The following is a 19,627-nucleotide window of genomic DNA, read 5'->3' on the forward strand; positions in this document are numbered from 1 at the left end:
CCTTACGAAGAAACAACACTCCAGTCTGTCTGTTCTGAACATAGAACCCCCTCTGCTGTTCACACACCTGACCCCAGAATGCACACCAATAAGCCACAAAGAGCAGGAGGTACAGCCCGAGGGACAGAGCCTTCATTAGGACAGAGGTTTGGAGGCTACTACAGGAGGGCATCATAGAGCAGAGCACCAGCCTCTGGAGAGCCCATCTGGTTGTAGTAAAGTCAGGAGAAAAACTGCGCATGGTAGTGGATTACAGCCAGACAATCAACAAATTTACACAACTAGATGGCTATCCCCTACCACGCATAGCAGACTTGGTCAACAACATTGCACAGTATAAGGTGTTCTCTACCATAGACCTGAAGGCAGCATACCACCAACTGCCCATTAGAAACAGCGATCGCTTTACACGGCATTTGAGGCAGACAGCAGGTTGTATCAATTTCTGCGACTCCCCTTCGGTGTCACCAATGGAGTGTCCCTGTTTCAGAGAGAAATGGACCGAATAATAGATGAGTTCCAACTGAAAGTGGTGTTCCCCTACTTAGAGAACTTGACAATCTGTGGCTACACTCAGGAGGATTGTGACACGAATTTAAAACGCTTCTTCCAGGCAGCCGAGGAAAGGAACCTAACATACAACAGGAACAAATGCCAGCCCAGACCCAGCCCATATGCGCCCTCTCCTAGACCTCCCAGTGCCACACACACTGAAAGCACTAAAAAGGTGTTTGGGACTGTTCGCTTACTACGCCCAATGGATCCCCAACTACGCCGACAGGGCCCGTCCACTTATAAAAGCCTCAGTTTTCCCACTGTGCCCAGCAGCCACCAGAGCATTCAGGGACATTAGGGACCATATCGCTAAAGCTACCATGCAGTCCATAGATGAGTCGATCCCGTTTCAATTAGAAACGGATGCATCCGATGTGGTTCTGGCAACCACGCTAAACCAAGACAGACAACCGGTGGCCTTTTTCTCGCGAACCCTACAGAAGTCAGAGGTAAGACACTCAGCAGTAGAGAAGGAGGCCTTAGCCATTGTGGAAGCAGCAAGGCACTGGTGACATTATCTGGCATGCAAACACTTCACCCTCGTCACGGACCAACGGTCTGTGGCTTTTATGTTCGATAACCAGAACAGGGGCAGAATTAAGAACAACAAAATCCTGCGCTGGCAGATAGAATTGTCTACATTTAACTACGTCATTCTATACCGCCCTGGGAGACTCACAAGCCCTCGGACGTGCTGTCCAGAGGCACGTGCCATCCTTAACCACATGTCCCAGTTGCAGAGCTTGCACAATGAGCTGGGCCACCCAGTCCACCTCGCTAGACTGTTTCACTTCATTAAAACCCAAAACCTCCCATTTTTGGTAGAGGAAGTGAGATCAGTGAACAAGAGCTGCCCCATCTGTGCAGAATGCAAAGAGCAATTTTACCGGGCAGACAAAGCCACCCTGATAAAAGCTACCAAACCTTTTGAGCGCCTCAGCCTCGATTTTAAAGGCCCGCTCCCGTCCAATAATAGAAATGTCTATTTCCTAAACGTAATAGATGAATATTCCCATTTCCCCTTCGCAATCCTGTATTCTGATATATCAGTAGCCACTGTTATAAAATGCCTCCAAAGCATCTTCAGCATATTTGGGTACCCAAACTGCATACATACAGACAAGGGTACTGCATTCATGAGCGCAGAAGTACAGCAGTACCTGCATGACAGAGGGGTTGCTACCAACCGCACTACAAGTTACAATCCCAGGGGAAATGGACAAGTCGAAAGGGAAAATGCCACTATCTGGAAAACTGTCCTCTTGACTTTAAAAGCAAAACCTGCCTGTTACGAGATGGCAAGAAGTGTTGCCAGAAGCCCTACACTCTATACATTCTTTGTAGTGTACTGCCACTGACATGACCCCACATGACCGTATTTTTTTTCCACAAGGAAAGCCACGACGGGCACAGTGCTGCGTAAATGGATGATGACATCGGGACCTGTTCTCCTCCGTTACCACTGCAGACCCCACAAAGCAGACCTGCTGGTGGATCAAGTGGAGTTGAAGCACGCAAAGCCTCAGTACGCCTTTGTCACATTCCCAGATGGAAGAGAAGATTCGGTGGCCACCAGGGATATCGCGCCTGCCGGATGTATGAACGCTGAGGAAACACAGATGTCTACGGATCAACAAGGAGCGCAGCAGCAGTTACTAAAACAGTCGTCCATCAAGTCACCCCGGAAATCAAGTCTCTGGGTATGCCTGCCCCACAAAATATCACCACCCTAGACGATAGCAGGACCTAATCCCATACAAGAGGATCCCCAGCCCACATGGCCATCTAGTACTTCCCACTCCCACACCTCCACCAAGAAAGGCCGAAAGGCAGACCACACTCCCCACCCCTATACCACTACTGAGGAGGTCCAGAAGGCAACAGAAGCCATGAAAAATTTTGGACTTATTAACTCACAAACAAGGGAAGGAGGACGGGGGTGGGGGGGGACAGGGGAATAACAATTTTTTTAAGGGGGGGTGAATGTGGTGATATGTAATTACACCACTAGGTCACCAGGGGTCATCTCGGTGATCTTGTATATAAAGCAGTCCAGAGCTACAGTCTAGCCTTCCAGGTTCGTCTTGCAGAGAGCCAAGACCTTTTAGTGTACATATTAGTTTATTAAAGCTGTCTTATACTCACACTGCTGGTGTGGTTATTGTCAGTACAGGTTGTTTATTCATTGTTTATCGGAAACTACACAATAGAATGTCTGTCTTCGCTAATATTTATGGCCTCAATGTTGAAGATCTGGATTTTTTTGAATGTTTCTTTTCTTCCTAACCAGACTTAAATTTATATTCTTTGGTAATGAGTGGAGACTTTAACTGCTGGCTAGATCCTATTATTGATCGCTTGTCCTCCAAAATACCTACATTAAATAAGTCAGCTTTATTCATTTACTCTTTCCTGCTAAAGTTTGGCATTGTAGATATATGGTATTTTCTCCGTCCCAATGATAAGGAACATTCCTTTTTTTCTAAGGTTCATCGTATGTATTCACAGATTTTTTTTTTTAACTGATAAACAATAGACATCGCAGATGGAAAATTATAACCATTTTGTGAAGAAAAAAATTGAAAAAGATGAAAAGGCAGACATGGGAAAATTATGGGAGTAAGTGAACTTGGAGATTATGAAATAATTTTTATGGTATGGTGAAAGAGGATGATGAGCATAGAGAAGATGTCAAGTATTAAATAGAAAGAGGGAAAAGATTCAGACTGAGCAAAAAAATTTAAGCACTGAAGAGATGATCAGAGAGCTCAAACAAAGTTTGATGTGAATTATAGGACAAGTTCTGAGAGGCCATAAAGACTGGAAGAAAGTGGAGATCATGGTAATTGGGAAAGAGGTTATCAATAACAATCATATAAATAACTTACCTTAAAGAAGGATGACACATCCTGAAATATTATTCACTGCAGGGCTTGCCAGATGCATCATTTTATATAATGCAAGATCAGACCCTAATTCACTGGCTAAAACCAAATTCTGCAGCCATTTGTAGACAATGAAAATTAACACATAAATGTCAATGTGCAATGCACCCTGATATTACATTCTGTTTCTCAAATGACCACTCTTCATGGCACAAAGAATGCTTTACAATTTATGGAAGCTGATTATTTGTGCAAAATACCAAAAGCACTTAGTAATATTTTCAATACAATTCCATAATGTAGCATGCAAGAACAAGATATAAAGCTTTCTTCTGAAACACAAAATAATTAACAAGGCCAATTTTTTTTTAAAGTTGAAGAACATTTTTGAAAACTGAGAACCTTCAAGTTTTTTAGATAATAAGGTAACACAATGCTTACAAAATTCTGTTGATATCAGAAATGCATTTAATGTTCTTATCAGCACCTATGTAAAGGGTACAACTCCCTAATGTTTAACATCATTTCAATGTTCAGATAAATATCTTAAAAAGGAAGTGTCCCATTACAAAATAAAACTTCAACCTTTTTTAAAAATTAAAAGCTTTAGGATATACATCTGTAGGTGATGTTTGTTATTTGAAGCATGACAAACAATTGCCTAGCCCAAACTCATTAAGTCATGAAATGCTTTGTAAATTTAAAGAAATATGAATTGTATTCCTTATCTTCTGAACAAGTCCTTCCTTTATCATTGCTGCCAAGCCATCCTCTCCTTCTATGATCATGTGCTTCCCATATTTGTGAATGCAACTTAACAACAAACCAGCATTTTTGACTTCCTTTTTATTTAGTTCCTAAAAGGAAAAAAAAAGCAAATGTTATATAACTCAAAGAAACAAGGATGATTTGAACACACTATCTGATGCAGATTTAAATAATGGAACCACAAGCATATCAAGCCAATAATTTTTATTTTGTTCCTTCTATTCATCTTCCAATGGAATAAAAATGTCTCAAAATTGTGCAAAACAAAACCAAGATGATTGGTTGCAGTCCCTCCCTGGAATACTGTTGCTAGCCAACCTGATATTGAGTCCACATGTAATTTCCTGGGCTTATTTGTAATGAGGGCAAGCTTATGGCATTATTACCTACTTCAATATTAATTTAGGAAAATAATGCTGCTGCATTTCACTTCACTGCAGTTCTATTCAAAAAGAGCAAACAAATTATAAAAAAAGGAAAATATAGGACTGATAATATAATGGCAATTTGGAAAAAAAGTCTGAGATTAATCTACAGTTGGAAAGACAGAAATTAATCAGATTGTTGTGTTGGGATTGATTTTATCTAGCCAATCAAATTGAAATTTTCAAAGACCACATTTATTGATGGGAGCATTCCAGTTTTTATCTTTTTCATAATCTCATTATCTGTTCCCACTAAACTTGTGGTACTTCATATTCGTGGATTATCTATAACTATGGTGCCAGTTGTTCCTCTCCTTTGTCCTGAACACCATTAATTGCATCCCTTTGTCAAAGATAGAACATGTTCTATTTTGGAGATGCATGGATTACATTACCTTACAGCTTTTTCTGTGCCATTTGGTATTAAACAAGTGCTGAACAATATTAACTTGATTGTCATAATAATATGTTCATCTCTCTTCCTCCAAGTATGAATACATCAACTGCACTTTTTTCATCAATATAATTAAGTCAACCCTTCGGACTGATTCCATGGATACCACTTGAGGAACACAAGTTTTTCTGTTCATTATCTTAGGTTTCAATGGCGGTGCTGCTGAAGCTGCTGTAATAGCAGTACTGCCACTGGCGTGGACTCTGGAGAGCAGAGAGACAGTGCTGCTTCAAAAGGTTTAACTACTCAGCCCTAATGCCTATGGCTCCATACAGGTTTTAAGCAGCCTGTTAAAAGATACAACAGTGTTTTACTTTAAAATCTTGCAACTGCAGTGTCTGTGCCAAGGTGATGGTGTCTATGCTCAGCAGCAGCCACGAGGGGTTGCAGAATCCAGGGAAGCAGTGGACTGGCACAGTGCACCAGAAACAGGGAGGAAGAGAAGCAGAGGAGATGATCCTACAGAATGTTACCACATGGCAGGCCAGCAAAGGGCTCAGTGAATGAGGGACCCACAGTAGCTGTGGGTTGCTGGAGACTGGCTCATGGGAAACAGGTATCAGAGCCGGGATTCGAGAGAATGCTGAGGGCAAAACGAGCTCCCGACAAGCATCGGGTGCTGAAGGCTTCCTGATCATGTTGGAAGTTTGAATCTGGAATCATAGATGTCGATGGATCGAACAGGAATCTGTGTGGCTGTAGGAGCACTGGAGGCAAGTCCACAGGCACTCAGTGTCTCTAAAAGGACTAGTTTGCTTCTTTCTCTCTTACTGCAAGGGATGCCGGGTGACACTAATGATGCCTCTTTGTCTGCCTTACGGCAGGCAGAAGGCAATTTCATGTAATGTTACATGTTCTGTACTATTACATGACAATACATGAAAAACTGTAAGGAACTGTAATCTACTTAATCAGTAGATTTTCTATCTTTGACATAGAGGTGCAATTGACATGCAAAGGAAAGGAACAACTGGAATTATGGAGATGGATAGTGCTCGAATATAAATTATTGTACCAGGGTATTGGTGGGAACAGACAACATGAGATTATGAGAAAGGTGAAAATTGATTTTCTGGTGAGTTGTGTGGGAATGCAGAATAAAGTGATAATTAAAACACAAATCAGGAAAAAAGGTGGCTAATACTCCCAGTTACAAGAGGTTCAGAAATGATAGGGGGAGTGAACAAAAAGCAAGGGTCAACAGTGCTGATTATGAAAGATATAGTGCTAACGAGTGAGGATGGTGTTGTGTGGATAAATGCATAATACATTTATTTGGAGATAGAAAGGCCCTATCATTTGGCATGATCGAATTACCACTTTGTGAGGTGAGATGCTCCTTCCACCATTTATGCAGAGCTTTTTGTGTCCCTGACTCAGGCTACCAGTGCAGTTGTCCCAAATCCAAGACAAACCATTGGTAGAGGTACATCTACAAATCAAAGAAAACAGGAGCAATCCCAAAGAAGTAACTTATGCAAATTCAAATTTTATAACACTATTTCAACATGCTTTACTTCCCCTCAGATATCTACTTGGAACTTTATGAAAGGATTATTATTGGAAATGTTTCTTACCCTCAGTATTAGTATGTTCAGTTTATGTGCCATCTGTTTGTTACATTTGCAAGATACAATCTCATCACCTTCATCTTGTAATTCCTCCAGACCCTTAAAAGTAGATCCTTTAATTGCATCATCTATTATTTTTTCCAGCTGAAAATGATTGATAAAACAAAATTGAGAGTTCAATTTTAATCCAATTCAAGATGATTAAAACAATCATTTAACTGACATATACCAGAATAGAATAGCAGTTTTCATTGGGAACTTCAACTTACACATGAATCGGGTGAATGAAGTTGGTTAAGACAATCTTGAGGAGGAATGCATCTGTGATAGCTTTCTTTTCAGCAAGATACCAAACCTACAAGGGAACATGTTATCTCAGACCTGGTCCTGTGCATTGAGACAGGTAAAATGAATGATTGTATAGTTAGGGATCCTCTTGGAAAGAGTGATCACAGTATGATTGAACTACTTCTACTGATGGAGGATATTTTGGCATGATTTAAAACCAATATATTATGCCCAAACAAAAGAGAAGACAACTGAACTGGGGAAAGAGGTGCATAACATAGACTGGGAATACAGGGACAGTTAAGGAACGGTGACTTTAAAAGAGATGTTCACAGTGCTCAACAGTACATCACAATTAAAATCATGGACAGCAAAGGTACAGACAGCTAGCCTTAAAGAACTAAGGAATTAAAGAAAGGCATCAAACTAAAAGCTCAAACATATGAAGTTGCCAAAAATAGCAAGAAACAAGAAGATTGGGAAAAAGCAACAAAGAGCCACTAAGCAATAATGAAAGGGAAAATAGTTTATGAAAGGAAACAAGCACAAAATACAAAACCAGGCACTAATAGCTCTTATAATTTTATAAAGTTGAAAAGGGTGACTAAAATAAATGTTGGTCCCTTGGGAGATGAGAAGTAAGTATTTAATACTGGGTAGTATGGAAATGGCCAAGGCCTTCGATGAATATTTTGTGGAAGATGCTTTTAATGTGTGAAAGAATGGGGTTAAGAATATAATTGGATGAAGTCACGTGATGGAGTAGTGGCCGGTCAGGTTGAACCAGACATCTCCAAAAAAGAGTTTGGAAAAGACAGAGCTCAACGAATATAAAACTCAAGAAATAAAAGATAAAGTTACAGAGAAGAAAATTAAGATGGCACCCAAGAAAGAAAAAGTAAGAACAATGGGAAAAAAAGAAAAATCACCTGAGAAGAAAGAATAAGGCTTTACCTGCACGCAGTAGCAGGGATCTATAGTGGTGAAAAGCAGCCGATCTCCGAGGTTGGTGAGTGCCCTGCAAAGTCGCAACCTCCCAACCAGTGGACTCAAAAAATGGAGCCAAACAAAAGTGCGCAATGCACAATCAAAGGAAAAAGTGAATACTGGCGGGAGGGGGGCTCAGCCAAGGAGCGGGCAGTTACAACGCGACCAGCTGAGAGATGCCCAGCATCAGGGCGCTCAGCTGAGGATAAAAAATAATGGCGAGAAAAGGAGTGAGGAGCCGGATGAGGGAGAACAACAGCAGGATGACCGACAACAAGAGGATCAAAAGCAGGAGGCCCAACAGACAGGCAGCCTGTGAAAGGAGGACCAACAGCAAGAGGAGGCCCAATAAAGACATAGAAGTAAATCATCAGGAAAAACAGAAGAGACACAGATACAAAGAAGAGAAGAAAACGACATAAACACAGGTACAGATACAGAAGAAGACCAAGATCTTCACAGGGAAATAGAAGGTAAAACAGATGGACAGAATATAGACAAAACCTTTTTTGAAGAACAAATTAGATCATTAAAAGAATGATTATCATTAGAATTTAGTGTGATTAAAAGAAAAATGAAAAGAGCAGAAGAAAAAATGCAAAGTTTAGAACTGGTCATGACAGAAATAGGGAAAAGAGTAGAGAATGTGGAAGAGTGGGAAACGGCTGTAGAAATGGAAATAAATGACTCAAGAGAAAAATTGGAAAGTGACAAAAACATTTAAGAGACATAAGAGTTGTTATCTCAGAAAATTGATGTTGGAAAATTATAGTAGATGAAACAACAAAATAGTGGGCCTGAAGGAGAGTGAAGAAGGCACAGACATGAAGGAATTTATAAAAGGATGATCCCGAAGGTCCTGGGAATGACAGAAATGGAAATAGAAAGGGCACACTGAGCACTAGCTCCGAAACCACAGACACATCAAAAACCAAGATCCATCTTAGTAAAATTTTTGAGATATACGACAAGAGAAAATATACTGGAGCGGGCAAGGAATAAAGTTAGAGAAGATAATAAGCCATTGGAATATAAGGGACAAAAAAAAATCTATCCATCTATTTATTTTACACAGACATAAGGTTTGAACTCTTAAAGAAGAGGAAGGAATTTAATACAGCGAAAACGATAACGATATCTTTACATAATGTATATGTAAAGAACTAAAGATGGAAAAGAGAAGGGAAGGAAGGAAGAAGGGGGAAAAAAAGAGAGCTTTGTTATATGTATTTAAAAAAGTGTTTTCTGGGGAGGACTGGGGGTGGGGGTGGGGGAGAATAACCGTCACTGCAAAATCAGTTGACGCTTGCGAACAAAATCGCAAACCAAATGGAAAGGAGAGTTGTGGTTGCATGGCAAGAGATAAGGGGCAATTCAGAAAGGGGGGGTGTATTTGGGGTTAAGGGGTTATTGGGTGTGGGAATTGTTGGAGTATTTTATGTTTTAAATGTGTTGTCATACATTGAGTTTAAAAATGGAAAACTAAAAGATAAAAATGGGAAAAAGGGGGATGGAGGTGGTGAGGAGGCTGAAAAGAGGTGTAAACAAGATATAAGATGGCCATGTTGAACTATATGACTATAAACATTAATGGAATACATAACCAAATTAAAAGGAAGAGGCTACTAAATTTACTGTAAAAAAAGAAAAATTAGATATAGCATTTTTGCAGGAAACACATCTAACCGAAGTGGAACATAACAAATTGAAGAGAGTCTGAGTAGGACACGTAACGGCAACATCATATAATTCAAAAGCTGGAGGTGTAGCCATATTAGTTAACAAAAATGAACCAATCATAATAGAGGAGGAAATAACAGATCCAGCAGGGAGGTATGTAATGATAAAGTGTCAGATATACTCAGAATTTTGGAATTTGTTCATTATATATGCACCTAACAATGAGGATCAAAAGTTTATGCAGGATATGTTTTTGAAGATTGCAGATACACAAGGAAATATATTGATAGGAGGGGATTTTAACCTTAATTTGGATCCATTGTTGGATAAAACTGAAAAAAAAGCCAAGCAAAAAGAATAAAGTAACCAAATTTATGGTTAAATCAATGCAGGAAATGAAACTTATGGATATATGGGAGGAGGAAGCACCCAAAAGAGAAGAAATATTCATATTATTCAAGTAGGCATAAAACATACTCAAGGATTGATATGTTTTTGTTGTCAGCCCATATTTAAAGGAGAGTGAGGAAAACTGAGTGTAAAGCTAGACTATTATCAGATCATTCAACTGGAGGACATCCCACCAAGAACTTATAGATGAAGGTTAAACTCCACACTATTTAAAAAGGGAGGAATTTAGAGAGTTTATTGAATGCCAAATTCAAACATATTTTGAAATAAACAGAATCGGTGAAAGATAAATTTATACTATGGGACGCAATGAAAGCCTTCATTAGAGGACAGATAAGTTGTTATGTAACTAAAATGAAAAAGGAATACAATCAGGAAATAGAGCAGCTGGAAAGGGAGATAGCAAGTATAGAAAAGAAACTAGTGAAAAGGGATGATATAAAAGAGAGAATTGGTACACGAAAAAATTAAATACGAAACATTACAGACGTACAAGGTGGAGAAGAACATAATGGAAACAAAGCAAAAGTATTACGAATTAGGAAAAAAAACACAAAGTATTGGCCTGGCAACTTAAAACAGAACAAGCTAAAACAACTGTATTGGCATCAAGGAAAATGGTCAAACAAATTACATATAACCCAACAGAGATTAATGAAAACTTTAAGGAATTTTATGAACAATTATACCAAACTGAGAATGAAAGGAAAGATGATAAAATAGAAGAATTTTTAGTTAAAATTGAATTGCTGAAATTGCAAGAGGAACAAAACAAATTGATAAAACCATTTGAAGTACAGGAAGTACAGGATATATTAAAAAAGCTGCCAAACAATAAAACAATAATTCCAGGAGAGGATGGATTTCCAATAGAATTTTATAAAACATTTAAAGAGTTATTAATTCCTCCTCTCCTGGGAGTAATGAATTAGGTAGAAGAAACACAAAACTTGCCAGACTCATGTAAGACAGCAATAATCACAGTAATACCAAAGACGGGGAAGGATCCATTAAATCCAGCATCATGTTGACCAATATCTCTACTTAATTCAGATTATAAGATAATAGCAAAATTATTAAAAAACAGATTGGATGACTGTGTACCAAAAATAGTAAAACAAGATCAAACTGGATTTCTTAAGAAAAGACAAACAGCAGATAATGTCTGTAAATTTATTATTCTAATTCATGCAGGTCAAGGAAATAAAAAACCAACGGTGGCTGTTGCCTTAGATGCAGAAAAAGCCTTTGACAGGGTAGAGTGGAACTACTTATTTAAAGTATTACAGAAGTTCAATCTGCCAGAAAAACATATTAATTGGATAAAAGCATTATATAATGGACCATTGACAAAGGTAGTAGTAAATGGATATGTATCAAACCAATTCAAATTAAGTAGATCGACTAGGCAACGATGTCCATTATCCCCCTCATTGTTCGCGTTAACAATAGAACCATTGGCAGAGCTGATAAGAATCAAAAATAAAATAAAAGGGATAAAAATAAAGGAGTATAAAATCAGTTTATTTGTAGATGACATCATAGTATACTTAACAGAACCAGAAATATCAATAAAAGAACTACATAAAAAATTGAAGGAATATGGAGAAATATCAGGGTACAAGATCAACATAAATAAAAGTGAAGTGATGCCAATGAGTAATGCAGATTATACAGAATTTTAAAAACTTAGAACATTGGAAAGAACTACTGCTAACATTGATAGGGAGGGTGAACTGCATTAAAATTAATGTGTTCCCAAGGATACAATATTTATTTCAAACATTACCAATTCCCTTAACAGACAAATTCTTTGATGAGCTAAAGAGAATAATAAGGAAATTCTTGTGGAAAGGGAGGAAACCGAGGGTAGTATTAGATAAATTAATAGAGAAGTATAACCAAGGGGGTTTGCAGTTACCAAACTTCAGAAATTATTATAGAGCCACACAATTAAGGTATTTATCAGATTTTTAGCATGAGAGAGGAAAAATCAGACTGAACTAAGATAGAACCTAAATAAAATAGGGGAGAAGGTACCGGAACATATACTTTATAAGTGGAATGAAAAGCTGGTGCAATATAAAAGGTCACCAGTATTGCATCATTACTTAATATATGGAAGAGGATCCAAGTAGAAAGGATAAAAACATATTACCAAATACCAAAATTGTTAGTGATGCAAAATCCACTAATCCCTTTTACAAGAGATAACCTTTCCTTTAGATAATGGGAGAGAAAAGTAATCAAAAGAAAAGGAAATTGTTTTTTGGGAAATAATTTATTAACATTTGAACAGTTGAAGGACAAATATGGAATAACTCACGGTACAATGTTTGCATACCATCAACTGAAAGCTTATTTAAAGGATAAATTGGGAAACAGATTGAGATTACCAGAAGGAAGCAGCTTTGAATATGTGATTACAGACACAATGATAATTAAAAGATTTATAATAAATATGTACATTAAGCTGCAAGGAAAATGATGAAATAAGTTATAAACCCAAACAAAAGTGGGAAAACAATTTAAACATAAAGATAAAGAATGAAGCATGGGAAAAGTTATATTCTGGAACTATGAAGAATACAATAAACAAAAGGTTACGCATGATACAGTATAATTGGTTACACAGGTTATATATCACTCCTCAAAAATTAAAAGAATGGGATCCAACATTTCAGATAGGTCTTTTCGCTGTAAGAAGGAAATGGGAACAACAATACATGCAATTTGGGCATGTACAAAAGTGAATATGTTTTGGGAAGAACTAAATCAGATATTAAATAAAATCACAAAATACAACATACCAAAAAATCCAGAGATCTTGCTTTTAAGTAATATAAGTAAAGAATTAGGCCTCAAATTAGATAAAGCACCAAAAAGATTCATTATGATAGCCTTAGCAGTAGCAAAAAAATCTATAATGTCAACTTGGAAAATGGAAGAGAGCATAAGAATACAGCAATGGTACATGGAAATGAATAAATATATTCCATTGGAAAAAATAACATATAATTTAAAAAATAAAGTCACATTGTTTGATCAAATTTGGGAACCATACATGAAACATAACAGAGAGAACTTGCCTCCATCCCCTAAAATGATAAGACAAAATGAATTGATTTAGTGTGTAAAAGTAAATGACACATTTTTCTTGTTTGTTTTTCCTTTGTGTGAAGACATTGTTTTATGGTTTTATTGTATTGCATATGTTTAATATTTATTGGTTTTGGAGGGGAATGTGAAGGGGGGAAGGAGGGAAGGGGGGGAAAATGTCACTGTATATTTAATGAGAAACGTTTGCATATATTTTGGTTAATATGGTTCACAGTGTGAAAAATAAAAAATTATAATAAAAAAAAGAATGTGATTGGAGATGAGGACCTCAATACAATTGCTATCACGAAATAGGAAATGCTGAGCAAATTATGGGTTCAAAGTTAGAGATCCCCTGGTCTGGATGGAATGCATCCCAGCATATGGAATGAAATAGCAGAAGCTAAAGTCGATGCCTTTGTGATGGTTTACAAAACATCTGGACTCCTGTAATGTCCCAGCAGATAGAAAAACAGCAAATGTCATATCATTATTTCAAAAACAAAGGATGAAGGCAGAAGACAGGTAACTATAGACCTGTTAGGCTTAACATCTATAGTTAGAAAATTGCTTGAAGCTCTCACCAAGTAAGAAGTAGCAAGACATTTGAGTAGAAATGATTCCATCTGCCAGACTCTACATGGATTCAGGAAGGGCAGGTCATGTTTGACAAACTTTCTGGAGTTCTTTGATAACATAAGCAGTGTCGTAGAGAGTGGGGAACAAGTGGATTTTGTAAACTTGGATTTCTACATGACATTTGATAAGAAATTGCATAAAAGGTTCATTCATAAGATAAAGAGGCACAGAGATGAGGATAATCCAATAGCATGTATAGAGGATTAGTTAACCAATACAAGGTTGAAAGTTGGGATAAATGGGTTTTTTTGCTGCAGGGATCGGAGCTAGGCCTTCAACTGTTCATGATATACATTAATGATTTGGAAGAGAGAGCCAAGTGTAGCATATCTAAGTATGCCGATAACACAAAGTTGAGTGGAAAAGCAAATTGTGCACAGAATTCATCGAGTCTGCAGAGATATGCATAGATTGAGTAAGTGGGCATGAGCCTGGAAGATGGAGTACAATGTTGGTAAATGTTAGGAAGATATAACATAGCAGATAAGATTATATAAAAGGTGAAAGATTGCAGCATGCTGTGTTTGTGCATGACTCACAAGTAGTTAGTTTGCAGGTGCAAACAGGTAATGAATAAGGAAAATGGAAAGTTGGCCTTCATTAATTCAAGAGCCAGGAGGTTCTGCTTGTATTGTGTAGGGTACTGGTGAGGCTGCGCTTGGAGTACTGTGTGTAGTTCTGGTCTCCTTACTTGAGGAAGGGTTTAGAGGTTCAGCAGATTTGGAGGTCCAGAGAAGAGAGAGAGTTATATTATGAAGCGAGATTGAGTTACTTGGGACTATACTCACTGGAATTCAGAAGAATGAGAGAATACTTTATAGAAACATATGAAATTAATAAAGGGATAGATTAGAATCAGGAAAGTTGTTCCACTGCCAGGTGAGACTACAACAAGGCAACTTTGTCTCGGGATTCAGGGGAGTAGATTTATGACAGAGATGAAGAGGAACTGTTTTTACCAAGGTACTGAAACTGAAATATATTTAAAGCACAGATTGATTTTTGCGAAGTAGAGGAATTAAGGGTTATGGTGAAGGTCAAGAAGAAAGTGAGACCACGTTTGATTCAGCCATGATCTTACTGAATGGCAGAGTAGGCTCGATGGACAGATGGCCTGTGTCTGCTCCTATTTCTTATGTTCTTATTGATTAATATAGAATCAGAATAGTACAATACAGAAATATCCCATTGGTCCATCATGTCCATATCACTCGTTATCTATCCACACTATTTTCCCATATTAGGTCACTGGTCTTCTTTGACCGGTAATTCAATTATTTGTCGAGACTTCTTAAATGTCAAAAAAGGATGGGACAGTAGTTATTGTAGGGGACTTTAACATGCACATAGACTGCGTGAATCAGGTTGGTCGAGGAAACCTTGACAAGAACTTCATAGAATCCATGATAGCTTTCTCAAACAGCATGTTACTGAACCTATAAGGGAACGTGCTATCTTGGATCTGTGCAATGACACAGGTACAATTAGCCATCTTGTAGTTAGGGATCCTCTTGGAAAGTGTGATCACAATATTATTGAGTTTCTAATACAAATTAGGGTACAAGTGTATTATGCTTAAAAAAGGAAACTATAAGGGAATAAGGGTGGAGTTGGCCAGGGTAGACTGGGAACACAGACTAAATGGAGGAATGGGTGAGAAATAGTGGACATCTATGGGTGGGAACAGCCAGCTTTGTATAACTAAGGAAATAAAGGAAGACATCAAAATTAAAACTTGGGCCTACAAAGTCGCCAAGATCTGTGGGAATCTAAACAATTGGGAAAACTTTAAAAAAGCAACAAAGAACCACAAATTCTCTACCTACCAGTTCTTTTCCTTGGAATATATCTTGCTCATCACCCAACTCATTGCACAGCTTGCTACTAAAGAGGCCTACTCTTTTCATAGTTATTGATTTCCTCTTAATATACTTATAAAATAACTCATGTTACTGAATTCACTTGGTTTATACACTATATCTGATTCCAACTCGCCAAGTGCTGAACTACTCTTCTGTGTCTCATCCTCCTTTCAAATTTGTTTAAATCTCTCATAGCATAAGCAAACCTCCCTACAAGGGGATTGGTCCATTACAGTTCAGGTGCCACTTTGTACAAGTCATACCTTGAGGAAATCCCAAAGATACAAATATCTAAAGTCATTCCTCCAGCATCATCCCTGTGTTCATTCATCTGACCCATCCATCCATTCTGTACTCACTAGCAAGTAGAGCAGGTGGAAATCCAGACAATACATCAATTTACACAAGAACATGGCTTGAAACATCAACCGTTCTTTTTCTTTTCCACTGATACTGCTTGACCTGCTGAGATCCTCCAGTAGATTGAGTTTACCCTCAAGTTTTAGAATCCATATTCTAGTTTCCTGTAGGCCTTAGAAACACTTGATTTTAATCAAAGAGGATTGAAATAGAAAAATACAAAATTCTGGAAATATCAAGTGGCATCTCTGAAAAAAAATAGTTAATTTTTAAGTCTATTACCTTTTTATAAAATCAGTTAGAAAATGTTCACTTAGAGGGACTATGGGTGGGGAGAAAAGGACAGTAGAGATTGAATGATACAGGTTACAGGATGAAAAATATTTGTTGGAATGGATGATTTTTTTAAATTTAAACATACATGCCTTTGGCCCATGAGCACCCAATTGACCTACATCCTCAGTACATTTTTGAATGGTGAGAGGAAACCAAGGCCCTGGGGAAAACCCACGCAGATACAGGGAGAACATACAAACTCCACATAGACATCGTGGAATTCGAACTTTGATCCCAATCACTGGTGCTGTAACATTGCACTAACTGCTATACAAAGCATGCTGCCCTTGTTGAACTTGATGTCAAATCCAAAATGTGATTATGTGCTGAGTTAGAAAATGTACTTTCTTCCTAAAGATTATATTGATCTATGTTTGCCCTGTTGCATATGTACAACTTATTAACCTGAAACACCAACTTTTTCCCTCTTTACCAGTTATTTCCAGTTTTCTATTACTGATTCAATTTTCCAGCATCCATAGTACTTAGCTTCAGAAGATTAAAATTCTATCCAACTGTTCTTTATTGTATATTAAATTCTAGTGGGGAGTAAATCTTTAATGAGAGCAAGGCCAACTATTCTAAAAATGGAGAACAGGTATGTGGAATACATAATCCCTTGCAACAAATGAAGTCCATTGCCTGTTACGAGCCCAGAGGATTCCAAAACCCAGCCGCAATAGATATTCACCAAGACAAATGGTTACTTAAACAAAAGTTGCTCTTAATTATCTTTAAACATGAAAACAGAATCACACTTTAACTTATCACTATTGACTTAACTAACCTAACTTAACCCCCTTCTAATTCTAAGCGCACATGCATGTAATGTGTGTGTAAGTTCAGAAAGGTTCTTTGATTCACAGTCCAATCTCACTTTTTATTCCTCCAAGTTCACTGGTTGCAAGCAATTCTTATTCTGTGCACAGAATTTAACATTTATAAAGTTCACCAAGCTTTGGTGCTTGAAAAGTTAATGGTTATCACTCAGGAAGGTTCTTGTCAGTTTTCAGAGAAAGATTTGTTGTACACTGGACACCTACAGCTGATTCCTTTTTAATCAGCCACTTCAGTGTCTGGCCGACAAAACTTGCCCCCTCAAGGTTCTCCAGATGATAATCTCTTTCTTTCAGGTCATCAGAGAGTTCCTTTTTGTTTCTCTTATTTCAAGTGAACATGAGACAGCCAGTCCTCTCCTCTTGCGTGAGCCACAAGGGCTTTGACCAGGCTGAACTAAGAACTCACAACCCGTCTTCCAAATGGGGTTTCCACAAGTTTGCCAGCTTGTCCTGTTCCTGTCCCACTGCCGCTGCTGAGTGTAAACTGCAAAACAGATCTGTGTGAGTGTGTGTGTGTCTCCCTCAGAAAGCCTGTTTTACTCCCTCTGCTTGCAAAACAACATGACCCACTCAGAACAGCAAGTTCCACTGCAGACAGTCTGCAGCTCTGACAAGTTCTTTCATCTGTTGTCTTTTTGTAAACAACAATCCATTAGTGAAGTCTTTTGGGCACTCTCCCAAAGTTTTTGCAAAGGCTCTGGGGCTGACATGTCTAGCATGAGCAGAGCTCCAGTATTTTAAATAAAATCTGTTTTAAAGTGTTTGTACGTGACCTACACTAACAAACCTGCCGCAATTTATCTCCCAAAAACGTATCTATATACTGTCACATGCCAAATCATTACAGAGAACAGCAGCAGTCTAATTGTGAAGATTTTGGTTCCCAGATCACCAGCATCTTTCAAACAGCTTCATGATTAATAGATTCAAAGGCCTTCATTAAATCAGTTAAGGACATATATTTTGATCCCAATGAATTTCCCAGATTTGCCAGCAATGAATATCATGCAAGTTATCTGGCAGAATGATTTGAAACCACCGATTTATTCACCAAAGAACCAGTTGAAGAGGATTCAGGTGAGTTTTAATAATTATCATATTCTAAATGATCATCTTAATATTGGAAGAGTACAGCCGTTTCTTAAATCTGGAAACTTCTCATTTTACGAAATTCGATATTTGTGGAATGTCCATGTCTTCAGATATATTCTAGCCAGTATGCTTTTTTGCTCAATGTTTACAAGATTGTTTCTTATTTCTTAAGTACAAAGGCAGAGAAGCAGTCAGCAGAAATTCATTAAGGATTATTGTGGGTTCATTATCGGCATCTACCATAGTTGAATGCCAGTTTAGAATTGTCTCTAAGCCCTCTCTCTATCTAGCTTTGACTTTCTTGAGCAGTATTAGCACATATTTAGCTTGGAATCATGAGACGCCATGCATGTAAAAGGCCCTTGTTTATCACGTTTACCTGCCTAAAGTTCTACTTCTGTCGCCTTTTCTTTCCACCACTTGCTTTTGATAACATAGATCTTCCTTTGGGCTTCAGAACAACTAACATGAACATGTTTTGCCATACGTGATAAGCTGTTCTTTTCTAGCCAAACAGATCCTGAATGTCTTTCTCACCAAATCTCAGAATCACACCAGAAATTCAGTGCCTTGCTGAGAAGTGACATAGCCAGTAGATTTAGAACATTCAAAGATAATGTCAGTCTAAACTTTTTGTTTTCATTATAAGCTATAGGTATGGTATGAAGCTTCTCTTAATACAGCTGAAGAACCTTGAGAGTAGCAATACTTTAAAGAGACAGGTATTAATAACCAGGTAAACAACATGGGCACAATGTTTCAGGGTGATCCGGATATTTATGATGCATCTAACAACAGGATGGTCTCTCCAGTCATCAGATCCATTTAGAGATTAGCAAATGGTTGCAGCCTTCATCTGCTTTCACAGCAGTTACAATCCAAAGATATCCTTCCTCCTGATGTATCAATAAGGACTTCATCTTAACCAGAGTTTTTAATGGCCCATTTTTAAACTCATGGAAGACATCACTGATATTGTGCTGGCTTGGAAACCTTACTTAACTGTCAATATGTTGTTACAGACAATACCAACAAGGAAGTCAACTTAAGTGCCCGCAAGAGGGCATTAAATATCTAGGGATAAAAGTGGTTAAGGGTTTACGCTATTTATTTAAACTCAATTATCTCCCTTTGCTCTGAAAGATTGAGGAGGACCTTGGTGATGGAGGGCCCTACCCATAACTTTGGTGGCCAGAGTTAATTATATTAAAATGGAAGTGATGCCAAGACTACAATATTTATTTCAGCCCTTGTCCATTCCATTGCCCCAGGGCTTCTCTAAGGTACTCAGCGGATGTGTCAAAAAGTTCTTGTGGAACAGTAAGGTGGCTAGTGTGGCAGCCCGCAATTGCAGAGATCGGGCCGGCACATCGCAC

At 38.0% G+C, this 19,627-nt stretch overlaps 1 protein-coding gene across 8 annotated transcripts in view; it reads right to left on the minus strand.

Moving 5' to 3' along the window:
• Positions 1–19,627, minus strand: part of sycp2 (synaptonemal complex protein 2) — a 328,877-nt gene that overhangs the window by 296,686 nt on the left and 12,564 nt on the right. For 6 of the 8 annotated variants that reach the window (XM_069884683.1, XM_069884685.1, XM_069884690.1 and 3 more), the window contains exons 3-4: positions 6,665–6,802; positions 4,167–4,297 (exon numbers count right to left, since the gene is read on the minus strand). In XM_069884683.1, coding sequence (XP_069740784.1) covers positions 4,167–4,297; positions 6,665–6,802 — 269 coding nt within the window. Of the gene's footprint in view, positions 1–4,166; positions 4,298–6,404; positions 6,520–6,664; positions 6,803–6,927; positions 7,014–11,406; positions 11,457–19,627 lie in introns of those variants that run through there. The other 2 variants (XM_069884689.1, XM_069884687.1) reach the window with 2 other exon arrangements.

This window comes from Narcine bancroftii, chromosome 6, assembly GCF_036971445.1.
Source record: "Narcine bancroftii isolate sNarBan1 chromosome 6, sNarBan1.hap1, whole genome shotgun sequence".
Classification (NCBI taxonomy): Eukaryota; Metazoa; Chordata; class Chondrichthyes; order Torpediniformes; family Narcinidae; genus Narcine; species Narcine bancroftii.